General features: G+C 36.8%; 1 protein-coding gene across 1 annotated transcript; it reads left to right on the top strand.

The window, feature by feature from the left end:
- The first annotated feature begins 5151 nt into the window (after positions 1 to 5151).
- On the top strand, positions 5152 to 15271 carry LOC103717908 (vacuolar protein sorting-associated protein 2 homolog 2). The gene is made up of 11 exons (XM_008806467.4): positions 5152 to 5310; positions 5656 to 5700; positions 6231 to 6265; positions 6350 to 6400; positions 6598 to 6702; positions 6790 to 6861; positions 7020 to 7091; positions 13756 to 13836; positions 13996 to 14031; positions 14150 to 14211; positions 15013 to 15271. Exons 1-11 carry the CDS (start codon positions 5277 to 5279, stop codon positions 15083 to 15085), a joined length of 666 nt encoding a protein of 221 aa, XP_008804689.1. The 5' UTR covers positions 5152 to 5276; the 3' UTR covers positions 15086 to 15271.
- The last annotated feature ends 1314 nt before the right edge of the window (positions 15272 to 16585 follow it).

Raw genomic sequence — 16585 nt, 5'->3', positions numbered from 1 at the left:
TGAAAAGCTGATTTTGGGGGATTTTATTTTTTATAATTTTCTTAAAAGAATCTCAAAGCCATCTCTTTTTAATTATTCTTGTTGGCAGAACTTCTTGTTTAGATCCTTAGAATAGTCCAATAGTTATTGGGATTAATACTATCCTTTCTCACCCAAATCCAAGGCACTTGCGGAACTAGCCTAATGCACATCAGGATCGACCCCAGCTCACCAGAAGGGTTGTTTAATCAGAATTCGCTATGAAGCTAGCGCACCATCGATTAGGAGTAGCCATTTGGCGTACCAAAATGTGTGCAGCCAGGTTTGAATTTTGAAAGCTTCTTACAGTTGATGATAACCTAGCCGAGATCCTAGGCAATCTCTGAAATCCTGTCGACCGAAGGCATGATCCGCATGTCGACCTAACAGGCAGGGGCGTGATCTGCATGTGATATGTCCACACCTAATATTTAGGATGTGCAAAGGCCAACCAATCCTAACCAACATATGTGCCCGAATACCACAGCAATAAGTACTCTCCTTCGCCTATACAACCAACTTTTTAAGAGGACCTTCTAGGCAAGTGCTGGACGCCCTAATGGACTGTGGAGAATCTCCTTCTATTTTCTGAGCATCATCCTAACTTAGACATAAGGGGTTCCCTCACCAGACACACTCTGACAAAAGGACTTCTTCATTTTTGTTGTTTCAGATCGGAGCGCGGCCATTGGACCAGACCCTGGTAGCAGCCGATTGCCGAGTCCTCCAGCATCGTCGCATCACTCACTTGATGCCTAGGGCAGGCCAGTTCCCAATGGCAACATGGCCCAAATTGGGCTCATTTTGAACAAAAGTTGGTAAGCCTAGTTGACTTCCATTTAAAATTCAAAAAATAGAAAAAAGAGATGATAAGCTATAGAAAAAGAGGATGCGATTGCAATCTCTTGGTAGAGCGGTGGTCATTGAGGATGACCACAGACGACAATTGTGGCTGGTGCATACTCTATTGAGTCGATACAAATGGACGCCGGCTATTTAGGCCCTTGGCAACCGACGAATGACCAGCTTTATCACTTGTTAGACCAAGTCTATCTTTTCTAAAAAATCCTTTTTTAAATTCCTTTCATCCGTTGCAATTTTTTTGGTGGATCCTTCATCCACTACGATTGATCAAGACCAATCCTCCGTTCCCTTTCTTCCTCTTCTTCGGTGGCCACCATGCCACCACAGCCAAGCATCGCCGCCCAAAACTTCTCCTCCTCTCTCTAAAATCTCTTTATTGTCCCACTTTTTCTATTCAAGTATTGCTGCTCATTTTCTCGCCAGAATCCATCATTATTGGCCGAGATTCGCCATCATCACCACTTGCTGATGAGTCCTTCACTCTGTCATTGCCCCCTTTGGTTGAGGAAGTTGCTCCCCGGGGCAGCTAGGGGTGCTGCCCTCTCCTCCTCCCTTGTTCTATTTTTAGTATATGCGGCCAAAGCACCGTTACACACTAAGGGCCCCAGGCACCATGCCAAAAACCCGCACCACCCTAGGCCTCCCTCTCCCTCTTCTCACCTCCTCCATATGGGCTCTGCAGAGCAAGGGTCGCGGCCACCACACTAGGAACCCATGCCACCCTGGCCCTCCCTCTCCCTCTTCTCACCTCCTTCGTATGGACCCGAACTCAACTCCATCTTTCTATTTTTGGGGCAAACTGAGACTTTTTTTTCTATATTTTGCCATCTCCGCTGGTTGTTGCTATCCACAGTTCGTTGAGCATCACCTACCACCACCAATTCCTCTACAACCATCACAATGCAGCTTCTATTACCTTCTCCCACCTTCTCCTCTTCCCTCTCTTCTTCTTTCCTTTCCATCTTCATCATCTTCTTCTAAATTCCTTCATTTTCTTCCCAATTCTCATTTTTCTATAAATTCTCCTCTTCTCTTCCTACTTCTTGGACCAAATACAATGATTTATCCACGACACCGATGGATCAAACCCAGGCCCTGATTGAACCTAGGTCAAGTCTGTCTCCCTTCTTTCCATCTTGTTGGTTGATGCAAATCGAGTGAAAATCTCTTTAATTAGTCTATTTTTTAATTGATAAGTTAGATCTAACTCAAAAACTTTAATATCAGGTGGAAAGCCGGATCCAGATAGCAAGGAGGCGGGATTGAGATTGATTTCTTTAGATTCAGCTAACCACGAATGCCATCGCATTGTGAAATACTTGTGTTAATTAATTCTTAGATCCAAGGAATGGTTGAGACCCCTGAACATTGGCTAGATTCGGTGGTCTGGACATAGACTGGATCCTACCATAGGATATTTCAAGTTATATGATGCCTTATAGAAGTCTAATAAGACACTTGATTATGTTAAGTTTTTGGACAATTTTCTTGAGTGATGAATTTGGAGAGATTTCAAAGCAAAAATTGTAAGTTACCTCTACCCCTAGTGTTTAATCATGCACATGGCATGATCTACATTATTTGGAAATTAATCTATTGCTATTATGTTATGTTAATTTATGTAGCTTATGTGCTCTAAATAAAAATGAATTGTAAAATATTGGATCAAGTATGATATGAATTATTTGGGCATGAATTATATTTTATTATATTGATAAATATGTTAATATCGTATATGTTATGTGTTGATTACTAGTCCCTAGTCCGAATATGATCACATCTAGTCTTCTTCTAGGCCTCTAGTGAGGAGCTAGTTTTCTTTCGGACCTAGCCATCGGGGTTGATCGTTGGTATATGCCGATGTAAGCATGTTTTCTGTATGATTTTAAAGCTAGTTTCCTTCCGAGCCTTCGGTGGGACGATTATTGATGCATGACTAATGGACGACCTGTTGTAGCCAGGATCTAGTCTCTTTCAGGGCTTGCCATAGGCTAATCATGGCCATAGTCGTAAATACTAGAAGAGTGAGAGTGAATGATCCGTCTATGGTTGGTTTAAAAATTTATTTTGGCCAAATGCATTATATATCTTCAATCTATGTTGATAGACATGATATATTTATTAGTATGTTTTCAATTATGAAAAATCATGCAAACTAAAAATTTATATTTCTTGTATATATATTTGCTCGAACTAGATGATTTGGTAACTTACTAGACCCTAAAACTCATCATCTCTCTTCGATTTTTGTATAGATGCAGTAGAATAGATGGAGCTTGGGACTAAGCAACGAGGCACTTAGGATTTAGAAAATATTTAATTAGCTTTTTTTGAATAAATTTGATTTGGACATAATCTTCTTATTAATGATTATGGATGATTTCTTTTGAATAAATGCATTAGATTATTTGTTTCTATCACTGGCTGAGTTTGGAATGACATGAATCAAAAGGTAGATCTGGTATGTCTTGTGGGGTTAGAATTTGTTAGAATCTTTTTTACTCAGCAATGATATCCCCTAAATTTGTTAGAATGCATCTACTACTATTTTTTCTAAACGTACTACTAGAAAAGCATATATGGGCCAAAATGAGGAATATAGTTTTGATAATGATACATGATAAAGTTCAACAACTGCAAAGGACTCATCATGAACCCATCTTCTTCCTCAGAGTAAAGTTATACTCTATTTTGCCTTCATTAGTTTGAACTTTCTTCTTAGAAAAACGGTGTTTCTATTTAATATAACCAACCTAAGCCTTAATGTAAAATTTATGTCATTCGATACTACAAAAAATAGTCTCTTTCATTTCTCTCATCCTCAAACACAAGTAGAGATTAAAGAAATATAGAGTTAGAGACCCTTAAGCACCCTTGCCGGCCCTAACAATGTACTGGGTTCAGGTTGGGTTATAGGGTAGGAAACTCAAAATTGCTCTGTAGGGTTAGGTCATAATTTAGTAAACCCAGACCCAACCCGAAAAATAGAATATGTTCAATTTTACAACTCGATCCGACACCACGGGTCCTCTAAATTGGGTCGGATCGGGTCTAAACAAGTCGGGATGGGTCGAGACATAGGTCAACCCGACCCATTTGTAGCCTTAGCATCACCATGATCGGTGAAGGCCGTTAGTGTCAATTGGTAGGGTTAATGTTGCTGATATGGGTCGAATGCCTTAGCACTAATAACTGCACTAAAGGATCTATAGCAGCCTATATTGAAGTATTTTCTTACACCAAAACAATCTTCTTAACACCTTCATCTTTTTTATTTTTACATTAGGGACTGAAAATACCGAATACCAGAGAATAACCTAGCATTTGTAGGTACTTAAACTGGGTCTACCTTATTTTTAATTTTTAAAAAGGAGGAACCATCCTATCATCTGTAGTAAACTAAAAGGCCATCCTATCAATATCCCTTTCCTCAAAACCCTACTTATATTGAGAGATCAACATAGCATCTCTGGGCAATATGGAAGGTGGAAAACTTAGAAAGAATTTAGATTTGAATATCTCAATCAATATTTTAGGATTAATATCTCAAAATCTTTTCCTATATGGTAAATTCAGGATTAACAACTATATATAAATATCATATATTAATTTAAAATATAATCAATATCATAAAATATTGATCAATATATATAATTTTTTATATTTTGTAGACTATAATCTCAAGATTTGTCTATTTATATTTCCCAAGGATTGAGATGATATCACATTAATGGCTAGGGTTGTGCAACACTGATTCAACCAACATCCATAGAGAAATAAGATCCCTACTTTTTTGGAATGCGATTGTATCATTCGCACAGAAGAAGGTTTCACCTTTCTTTACACCTATCCGTTGTTGGATCACCCACTACAAAGTACTCCGAATACTATTGTCCATTCACCTACACAGTTCTCAAAGCATATAGTGGATGATCAAATGGTGGATGGGTGCAAAGGGTGGTAAATCCTTATATGATGCTAAGGATACAACTATGATCCAACCCTTTCACTCTATTAGTTGAGTAGTTAACTTGGTTTGTATGACACTTGCTAAATACTAGTTATTGAAATAAACAAAAACCTAAGCTAGGAGCATATTCTCTTATTTCAAAAGGAAAGACCCGTTAGCCATTGGAAAGCGAAAGGAACCGTCCATACTGCAACGGCTACTTGGGCCTTCCTCTCACACGAGCGAACGAACGAGCGAGCGAGCGAGAAGCTCCCGAACAAACTTTTTTTAGATTCCCAAGACGCCCTTTAAAACCCCAGCGATCTCACTCTCTCTCTCTCTCTCTCTCTAGATCTGACACCAATTATTAGGGGTTTTCCCTTCTCCCAGCGCATCTCGCTCTCGTTTTTCTGGGTCTCTGCGGTCGCGTTGGAGGGGTGGAGCCATGAATATTTTCAAGAAGAAAACCTCCGCCAAAGGTTAGAGGCTTTTCTTGGTGTTTCTTTAGGGTTTTCCGTCAAGCATTTCATCTATCTGCGTTGGATTGGTCATGCATTGCTGTTTTCCGTTATATATGTTCGATCGGATTCGAGTGGGCCTAAAAATATTAAATTTTGACTTGAAAAAGCCGATAAGGTTGTGTTTTTGCTTTTGGCTGCTAAAATTTTGTTGGTGGGGTTTATATTTATATTTTTTTTGGATTTTTGCTGCCATTGTAGGTGTATTATGTGATTTTTAGATGTCAATTTGCTTTTCTCCACTAGATTTTGGTGTTTTCCTACTCCACTCCATATGAGAATCTAATCTTGTTTGCGACCCCGCAGATGCTCTCAGGACGAGCAAAAGAGAAATGTCAGTGGCCACAAGAGGTCAGCTTCCTGTTTTCAGATGTGTCTTGGGATTATTCTCCCCCAAACCCCCCCTCCCCCTCCCCCCTCTCTCTTCTCTGTCATTTCCCATTATACTGGTAATAATGACTGTTATTTGGCCACTTTTGTTATGGTCTGGTGGATTAAGTTTTATTTTTGGAATAAAGTGATGACTGTTATAATGGCCATTATTTAGTTGTTATAAGAGAAATTAACTTATAAGGACAGTAACAGAAAACCGACCATCTTATTTATTCATGCTTATGCTTGCTGGATAAATATTTATTTTTCCTGCTGATAGAAGGAACTGAAATTTTATAAAAAATATTTTATGCTGGTGAACAATGAAAATTGCCACTACGGCCACTATTTTCTGTTGCAAAATGGCCATCAAAGTAGGATAATTGGCTATTATTTATAATCCTGTTATGTATAATAGGACACAATGTGAGGTCTCTGAATCAATTGTAACAGATTCTGTTTTTTGGTACTAAAAAGCTTGTGCTATTTATTCCATTTTATGTCTTCAGGTGTTGAACGGGAGATTGCAGCCCTGCAAATGGAGGTAAACTTGCCTGCCCAAACAGTTGAATGCAAAATTTGCACATAGTTATGTTTTGCACTCTTTCTCAGAAGTGACTCATGACAGGAGAAAAAGCTGGTGGCAGAGATAAAGAAGACTGCAAAAACTGGAAATGAGGCAAGTTTGTTGGGTTGATACATATATCTTCATTTTTTCCTTAATTCTCCTTGATATCAAAAGGTTCTTCCTGTTCTTTCATATTGTATTCTATAGGTTTTTTAAAATTTACTTGGTAATTCAATCTTGGGCGTGTTATCTTATTTTCTACTCCAATATGCATTAAACACTTATTTGGCATTCTGTTTTTTTTCCAGCCTGCAACTCGGATCTTAGCTCGTCAACTTATTCGTCTGAGGCAGCAGATCACTAATTTACAGGGAACACGTGCACAAATAAGAGGTGTAGCAACTCACACACAGGTCAGGAATCCTGACAATACCTGCAGCAATGCTTTTAAGTTTTTTTTTTTTTTTTTTTTGTGAACACTAAATTTGTTGTTTTCTCAGGCAATGTATGCAAGTACCTCAATTTCTGCTGGCATGAAAGGTGCAAGTAAAGCAATGGCAGCCATGAACAAGGTAGGCTGAAAGCTCAAAATTTATATTGCTTGAGCAAATCGAGTGTCATCATGAAAAATTTAGAAGTTTGGTAGTTTGTTTTGTTACCATTCGATTTTTTTTTTAAAAAAAAAATTCTTATTGGGATTTGGACATGGAAATTTTTTGGCATGTTTCAGCAAATGGAACCAGCAAAACAGGCAAAAGTGATGAAAGAATTCCAGAAGCAATCAGCCCAAATGGACATGACGGTAGAGCTCTTTAGTATCTGATTTAAATTTTGATGTATTTTTTGAATACTAGTGGATTCTTGCAAAATTCTCAACCTTTTCTTTTTTCTTCTCTTTGTTATTGAAATGTGCATTTAGTTTCCCTCTGCCATGATTCATTCACTACTAATTGATTTGAAATGTGAATGTTAACTGAAACCAGCCAAAATTAGGCGCCTAATCATTGTGCACACACAGACATGTGCTCCCTCTACCCACAACATGCACATATATATTTGAAAAATATTGCATGTTTGGCACAATTCTTCCCATTATTTTATTGCTGCAAACCTAAACATGCACTTTGTACACAGTAAGAATCATGATATTTGGTGCTCTATCCATTATACCTATTGGGTTACCATCTGTCTCAGACATTTTATAGCTGGTTCACCATTTATTCCTTGTGAGGACTGGCTGAAGCAATGACCAATAAAAATAATAAAAATGCTGATTCCATATCTTCACGCATTGCGTATCCTTTTTTCCAAGATTGACCACATGCTTCCCAGGTTCATCTTTCATATATTCCTTATGTAGGAGATGCAAATGGTGTGCTTTTCCTTTCACTTATCCACATCATTTGATTTTGGTCATGCACTTGTGTTCTGAAAACTAATAGATATGAATATCATTTGCTAGAAAGATATGCTATTAGAAGACACTAGGGAAAAAAAAACGAAGACATAAATAGCATTTTGAAGCATAAGAATTCTACCATTGCTAGATTAAGATTGTATTTTAGATGAAGGTTTCACCGAGTGTTAGTCCTATTTGACAATCCTTTGCATGGAATAGGGTTCTTGGGGGACTAGGTATAAGAGAGATGGGGTTGTCTTTTTTGCATCTTTCAACTGAGATCCTTCGCGAGTAGACCTGACCACGGTCCGGTTCTAACCAAAAAATCGGATCGAAACCGGAACCGTGTCTCACGATTCTTAACCAAACCGGAACCTTGAGGAATACGGTTCGATTAAGGCTCCAAGTTTGATGGAATCGAACCGGAACCGGAATCGGTGGTTCGGTACCGGTTCGAACCGGAAAAAAAAAGAAAAAAAATTAAAAGAATGGCGCCATCTCCCTTAAAATTCAAACGGTCACATGACCATTTGAATTTCCAAATGGCCAACGGCCCATATGAAAAATTTCCATATAGCCCCTAATTTTTTTTTTACTTTTTCATCCAAAAGACAATTTTACCGCCTCCTAACAACTAAAAAACGGCTTGTTTGAGGGGCATTTTGGGAAAAAAAAATACCCCCAACACTATGTATACCTCTCCAAATCAAGTTTTTCACGACACCACTCAATCTTCCAATCTCTCTCAATTTTTTACTTTCTCAATTGTTCAATCTATTCCAATTCTCTACACATTCCATAACTTAATTGTTTTTCTCTCAAAATTCAATCAAATTTTGAGAAAAAAATAATTACCTTCCATATAATTTTGTCATATAAAATTTCTTCCCATATTTTCATTTTTCCCAATCCAATTATCAAAAATATCTTCCTTCCGCTCAAATAAAGGCAAGAAAAAATATGTTCCAAATCCAAATTCTTGGGATCCAAATTACATTTCTCCATCAATTTCCGAATCAGATCTTCCCTTTAATGTTGAGTGCTATAATATGCCAAATACTTTCGATCCAAATTACCGACCCCCCTCTATTGATGAGTTCGATTTAACTCAATCTTCCGAAGATATTGATCTAAATTATGAGGCAAATCCACAAGAATTGCATCCAAATGCAGCTACTCAAGAAAGTCATTCTATAGTTCCGTCATCAAATCCACAATCAAAAGGAAGGGCTCCAAAATCCGACATGTTTGTCAAGCATTTCAAGAAAGTGCAACTTCCAGATGGTTCATGGCAAGTAATTTGCAACTACTGCAGTCACACATTCAAATTTAAACTCGATGGTGGATATGGATCGTTCACCAAGCACCTTAACAGCAAGCATGCAACAGAAGTAGGCATCGATCGTTTACAAACACAAATGACCGGGTACACTACATCTAGTCCTTCTCCTCAATTATTTCAATATAATGATGCAAAATATAGGAATTCATTAGCAAAAATGGTTTAAGCAATGCATTTGTCATTTTTATTTTCTGAACATCCTGAATATGTTGCTGACTCAAGAAGCTTTACAACCTGCTGCTAAACGAATTCTAGGACTACATTTGTACGTGCCATAGTTAAATTATATAAAAGAGGCAAGCATGATTTATCTGAATTTTTTTTCATCTTTTAATGGAAATGTTTCTTTGTGTTCTAATATATGGAGTGATTATTGGCAAGTCCATTCATACATGGGTATCACATGCCATTGGATCGATGATGAATGGCAAATGCAAAAAAGACTTATTGCTTTTAGAGGTTTTGATGAAAGACACACTGCTGAAAATATTTGGAAACTAATAAAGTATGTTTTGGACGAGTATAATTTAGTTTATAAAGTATTTTCAATTTCTTATGATAATGCATCATCAAATACTGCTTCAATTCCTCATCTTGAAAAACTTTGCAAACCCTCATTTGGTGGTAAATATTTTCATATACGATGTGCATGTTACGTTTTAAATTTATGTGTTCAAGATGCTTTAAAATTCCTTGATCAGTATCTTCAGCCAATTAAAAATGCGTTAGAGTATATATGGTTACGTCCACAAATTATGAAGGAAGGTTTTCTTTTTGTCGGCTTCATAATATGAGGCCAAAAAAAATTTCTAAAGATGTTCCAAATCGTTGGAATTCCACGTATGAACTTTTAAATGAAACTTTTCCTTACAAAGAATTATTATGTACTTTTATTGCGAATAATGTTTCTAGTGTGGTTTTATTTTTCCAGCAGTGGATGTTTGCAAAAAAATTATGACCATTTTAGAAGTTTTTAATGATGCTACTAATAATTTATCTGGTATTTATTATCCTACTGCTCATTTACTTATTTTAGAATGTGTTAATATTGCTGATGCTATTAAAACTTTTGAGAAAGATAATGATTTGCAAGTTCCTATTTCTGCGATGAAAATGAAATGGCTTAATTATTATAAAAATATTCCACCTCTTAATCTTGTTGCATCTATTTTTGTTCCACGTAGTAAATTAGATGGTTTGACAGATTATTTTCATGCATATTATAGTTGTTTAGGTCCTTTTGCTACGTGGATAAAAATAGATGCAATAAGATTAAGAGGTGGAATATTTTTATAATAGTTAAGCCATTTCACTTTCATCGCAGAAATAGGAGCTTGCAAATCATTATCTTTCTCAAAAGTTTTAATAGCATCAGCAATATTAACACATTCTAAAATAAGTAAATAAGCAGTAGAATAATAAATACCAGATAAATTATTAGTAGCATCATTAAAAACTTTTAAAACGGTCATAATTTTTTTGCAAACATCCACTGCTGGAAAAATAAAACCACACTAGAAACATTATTTGCAATAAAAGTACATAATAATTCTTTGTAAGGAAAAGTTTCATTTAAAAGTTCATACGTGGAATTCCAACGATTTGGAACATCTTTAGAAAATTTTTTTGGCCTCATATTATGAAGCCGACAAAAAGAAAACCACTCCTTCATAATTTGTGGACGTAACCATATATACTCTAACACATTTTTAATTGGGGCTGAAGATACTGACCAAGAGATTTTAAAGCATTTTGAACACATAAATTTAAAACGTAACATGCACATCGTATATGAAAATATTTACCACCAAATGAGGGTTTGCAAAGTTTTTCAAGATGAGGAATTGAAGCAGTATTTGATGATGCATTATCATAAAAAATTGAAAATACTTTATAAACTAAATTATACTCGTCCAAAACATACTTTATTAGTTTCCAAATATTTTCAGCAGTGTGTCTTTCATCAAAACCTCTAAAAGCAATAAGTCTTTTTTGCATTTGCCATTCATCATCGATCCAATGGCATGTGATACCCAGGTATGAATGGACTTGCCAATGATCACTCCATATATTAGAACACAAAGAAACATTTCCATTTAAAAGATGAAAAAAATTCAGATAAATCATGCTTGCCTTTTTTATATAATTTAACTATGGCACGTACGAGTGTAGTCTTAGAAATTCGTTTAGCAGTAGGTTGTAAAGCTTCTTGAGTTAGCAACATATTTAGGATGTTCAGAAAATAAAAATGATAAATGCATTGCTTAAACCATTTTTGCTAATGAATTCCTATATTTTGCATCATTATATTGAAATAATTGAGGAGAAGGACTAGATGTAGTGTACCCGGTCATTTGTGTTTGTAAACGATCGATGCCTACTTCTGCTGCATGCTTGCTGTTAAGGTGCTTGGTGAACGATCCATATCCACCATCGAGTTTAAATTTGAATGTGTGACTGCAGTAGTTGCAAATTACTTGCCATGAACCATCTGGAAGTTGCACTTTCTTGAAATGCTTGACAAATATGTCGGATTTTGGAGCCCTTCCTTTTGATTGTGGATTTGATGGCGGAACTATAGAATGACTTTCTTGAGTAGCTGCATTTGGATGCAATTCTTGTGGATTTGCCTCATAATTTAGATCAATATCTTCTGAAGATTGAGTTAAATCGAACTCATCAATAGAGGGGGGTCGGTAATTTGGATCGAAAGTATTTGGCATGTTATAGCACTCAACATTAAAGGGAAGATCTGATTCGGAAATTGATGGAGGAATGTAATTTGGATCCCAAGAATTTGGGTTTGGAACATATTTTTTCTTGCCTTTATTTGAGCGGAAGGAAGATATTTTTGATAATTGGATTGGGAAAAATGAAAATATGGGAAGAAATTTTATATGACAAAATTATATGGAAAGTAATTATTTTTTTCTCAAAATTTGATTGAATTTTGAGAGAAAAACAATAGAGTTATGGAATGTGTAGAGAATTGGAATAGATTGAATAATTGAGAGAGTGAAAAATTGAGAGAGAGAGAGATTGGAAGATTGAGTGGTGTGGTGAAAAACTTGATTTGGAGAGGTATATATAGTGTTGGGGGTATTTTTTGTTTCCCAAAATGTCCCTCAAACAAGCCGTTTTTTAGTTGTTAGGAGGCGGTAAAATTGTCTTTTGGATGAAAAAGTAAAACAAAAAAAATTTAGGGGCCATATGGAAATTTTCCATATGGTCGTTGACCATTTGGAAATTCAAATGGTCATGTGACCATTTGAATTTTAAGGGAGATGGCGCCATTCTTTTTCATTTCTTTTTTTTTTTTCCAGTTCGAACCGGAACCGAACCGCCGATTCCGGTTTCGGTTCGGTTCCATCAAACCTGGAATCTTAACCGAACCGTATTTCTCAAGGTTCCGGTTCGGTTAAAAACCGTGAGACACGGTTCCGGTCTGGTTCTTCCCGGTTCGGTTCCAGTCCGGTTCCCCCGTTAGAACTGGACCGTGGTTAGGTCTAGATGAATCATTGAGCGATATTACAAAGGAAAAAGGTCTTGGAGATGAAAATTGGGATACATGAAACAATTTTTTTAATCCTTGCAGTATAAAAAATTGGAATGAAGAGTGATCATTTCTTGAAGGAATATATGCAATTCTAACGTCATAGAACATCTTCCATTAAGTTTTTGATGTGTGATTTTAATAAATTAAATTTGAAAGCAGATATGAACCATCCTGGATGTGATGGTTTTACCACTTAAACTCAAGACTCAAGTGATATTGTTTAGGTAGTTGCAGTAGCAGGTTGTGGCGAGGTGATACACTTCCTTAGAAATCTAATATATTTCCCTAGAAATCTAAGTGGTCCATTGTGGTGATTCATAAGTAAATATTAATTGTTTTTGATGAATGCAATGGTGTGGCTTGAAGAGAGGTTTACTAAATTTTTGTTCAAAATGTCATCTTGGCCAAAGCAGACTAGTCTAAAGTTGCTATTCTGCAACAAAAATTGATGTTTTTAATATCTTGGTTCCTTTGATCACGGGCTTTGTTGCATACGTAACTTTCTTTTGAGTTGTCTGCACATAGCACATGGTTGCTTTATACGCTGCTAGCCTGCTGCATTATGTTGATTACTGATCTGAAACTCTGTGAAGTTGGTGATGTTAGTTAAGGGTGTTAGGTGACAAGAACCATCATTGCCTAACCATTTCCACAGCATGATGTATTTTCTTCCCGCACTAGAAACTTTCAATCTTAGAGACGAACTTATCGATACATCTCAATCTATATAGATTTTTTGAACAGTAGTTTCTTTTCTAGAAGTCTGCTATTCATCAGAAAGCTGAATTGGATTTGCTTCGAACTACAGATCATAAAGTCTTTTCTGAGAAGGTAATTAGCATTTGAGTTTGGGTACCATTACTAGGGCTCTGTATTCTGACCCCAGCACTATCTTTGACCACATTTGTTCAATTCTATTGGAGCCAGACTCTTAATTTGATAACCATGATAACTGAACTTGAGTGATGGAACAACTTGCTTTTTTAAGGTTGCAGCTGTCCATGGTGGGTCTTTTGAGACCATAGAGGACTGAAACTCAAAAGATAGAAGAGATAGAAGATAGCATATTCTCGATCAAGTCGTCAATGTCATATCTGTTTCCACAGTAACTGCATTAGTTACTCATAAAACCTTTCTTTCAAGAAGTACTATATGATTTTCCAATGCAGATTGAGATGATGTCAGAGGCTATAGATGAAACTTTGGATAAAGATGAGGCAGAAGAGGAAACGGAAGAGCTCACTAATCAGGTAGACTAACTGCTGCAGTTTTTCAATTAGACCAGGATCACTAAATGGAAGAGCTCCCTTTTACCCTCAGTTTCGCTCCCTTTTACCCTCAGTTTCCTCTTCAATTCATATCACATAGTTGAATCGACAATCTCATTTTCACATGATGTTCCTTTTCAGGTGCTTGATGAAATCGGTGTTGATGTTGCCTCACAGGTCCCCCCCCCCCCCCCCCCCCCCCCCCAATAATTTCATCAGGATGCAGTTTCAAACAACATATACATGTTTAATTGCTTGATGCTAATCTATTCTCCTTTTTTCTTGATTTTTGCAGTTATCTTCAGCTCCTAAAGGCCGGATTGCAATGAACAATAAGAAAGTGGACAATGCTGCAAGGTACAAAACATATGTTGCTTTTACTGTTCACTAAATGACGTTTATTCATGCTCACTTTAAACAAGATAGTAATATCTAATAGAAATTAGTCGCTCTTTGCCTATATTTCGGAATTGCTACGGCTATGAAAGTTGATTATGCTGATGTCAAATTTAAGTATCTGGAAGTCAGTGCAATGTAATCCCTGTAAGATTCCCAATGCGGAGGAATCAAATATCTACTATATTTTCTTTAGATTTAAGACATCTTGTTTAATGCAACAAGCATAGTACTTTTGCTCTACAAGAAGTTGAAGTTGTCAAGTATAAAATGTTTTATTCGATGAAGTTATTTTTATCTATGTTCCATGTCTAAAATAAATTAGTAATATGGTTCACTATGAGATTATAGTTGTTCTCTGCACATCAAATCATCAAGAAGAATTTCTATTGAGTTCTCTGCACATCATATCTTGGGCACTACGAGATCACAACTGTACAGCAAATCATATGGTTATGGGGGGCTCATGTTAAGTATGTAGAAGTCGAAGATGACTTCAGATCTCTTTCCTTCTGCTGCTGCAATGAAGTTGTTTCATGCATTGTGCTCAAAGCAAAGTAATTAGCAGTAAAAGAACTAAGTTATAGGAGGCAGAGATTGTAGCTTTGGGGAGGAAAAAATGATGTCATAGTATGTACATAATATGAGTTAGTGTCTCAGAGAGACAGATGAATATGAAATTACTGATTACAAGTTAGGACTTCTATTTCATTCTACTCCTCAATTTGCATCTGTTTCTGAGACTATGTGATGTGTTTGCAGAGCTCATACAAATCCAGTGAACCCTGAAGTTGATGATCTGGAGAAGAGGTTGGCATCCCTGCGGCGCATCTGATTAGGCTAAAAGTGAATATATGCCTTCGTATGTAAACTGGTTACCATGAAAGGCTTCCTATTATTGTTGATAAAAGCTCTGGCTATAAGTATTCTTTTAGTTAATCCTAGAGTATATGTACCAAAGATATGAACCTTCTCATCTTTCCTAATTGCTACTAGTAGATTTGGAACTCTGAACTTGGAATACATGTGGAGCCATGAATACAGTTACCTACTCTTGTTGCTCTTACATGTTCATGAAATACATAAAAAAAAAAACAGTGGAAAAATTCATAGGAAATGACCCTGGCTATGCACAAGAGACATGTAGAAACTACTGTTAAGTTGATTTGTTTCTCCATGAAGCTCCATTCACTTGCATGGCTGATGTGGAATTACTTGTTGCCTGGAAAGCTTGTTACCTGATTACTAGAAACCATATCCATCTATTTTATCCATTCCTGAGCTCTGGCTTCCGACCAACTGAAGTTGCATACCTGCTTGGACTAACAAGATTCATTGTCTCTTCTTTTATTTATATATTGATTTACTTATTTCTTCTTAATTATTTTATTTTAGGTTATGACTGGGCGGATCGTTTGAAATTAGGGGTGCAAATGGGTCGCGTTGGGTTGGGTCATGAGTGATCCGATTCAACCCGGTTTCTTATCCGGGTCCTAATTTTGGATCCAGACCCAACCCCATAAAAGATCGGGATGGGTCCAACGCTACAATTTTTGACTCAATGAGTCATTCGGATCGAGTCGAGTCCATGTATAACTCAGACCCAACCTAAAAAATTCAGGTCCGGTTCAGAACCGGGTCTGGTCAATCCATCAATGGTTTCAGAATTTGTTTGCATACTTGCTTGGATTAACAAGATTCATTGTCTCTTCTTTTATTTATATATTGATTTACTTATTTCTTCTTAATTATTTTATTTTAGGTTATGACTGGGCGGATCAGTTGAAATTAGGGGTGCAAATGGGTCGCGTTGGGTTGGGTCATGAGTGATCCGATTCAACTCGGTTTCTTATTCGGATCCTAATTTTGGATCCAGATCCAACTCAATAGAAGATCAGGTCGGGTCCAACGTTACAATTTTTGACCCAAGGAGTCATTCGGGTCGGGTCGGGTCCATGTATAACTCAGATCCAACCTAAATATTCGAGTCCGGTTCAGAACTGGGTCAGGTCAACCCATCAATGGTTCCAGAACTTGTTTGCATCCTGCGGGCCCAAATAATTTTATAGATTTAGGTCGGCGCAGGTTGTAGGATTGAAAATCCAGAATTATTCAAATTTCAAATAGGTCAGATTGGGTCGGTCTGAATTCAATAAATTCAGATCCGATCCAGAAAATAGAACGAGTCCAATTTTGAAGATCTGACCTAGCTCCACGGGTTCTCCAAAACGAGTTAGGTTGGATCTAAAAGCGTTGGGTTAGGTCTAAGCAGGTCGGGTTGGGTCAAGGGTCAATCTAACCCACTTGCAGCCTTAGTAAACTGGCAAACGTCTAG

This window comes from Phoenix dactylifera, chromosome 1, assembly GCF_051530095.1.
Source record: "Phoenix dactylifera cultivar Ajwa chromosome 1, Ajwa_hap1_PhDact_Kaust_v1.1, whole genome shotgun sequence".
Classification (NCBI taxonomy): Eukaryota; Viridiplantae; Streptophyta; class Magnoliopsida; order Arecales; family Arecaceae; genus Phoenix; species Phoenix dactylifera.
Note: the sequence above shows the minus strand (reverse complement) of the source record. Positions and strands in the feature narration are given on the sequence as shown.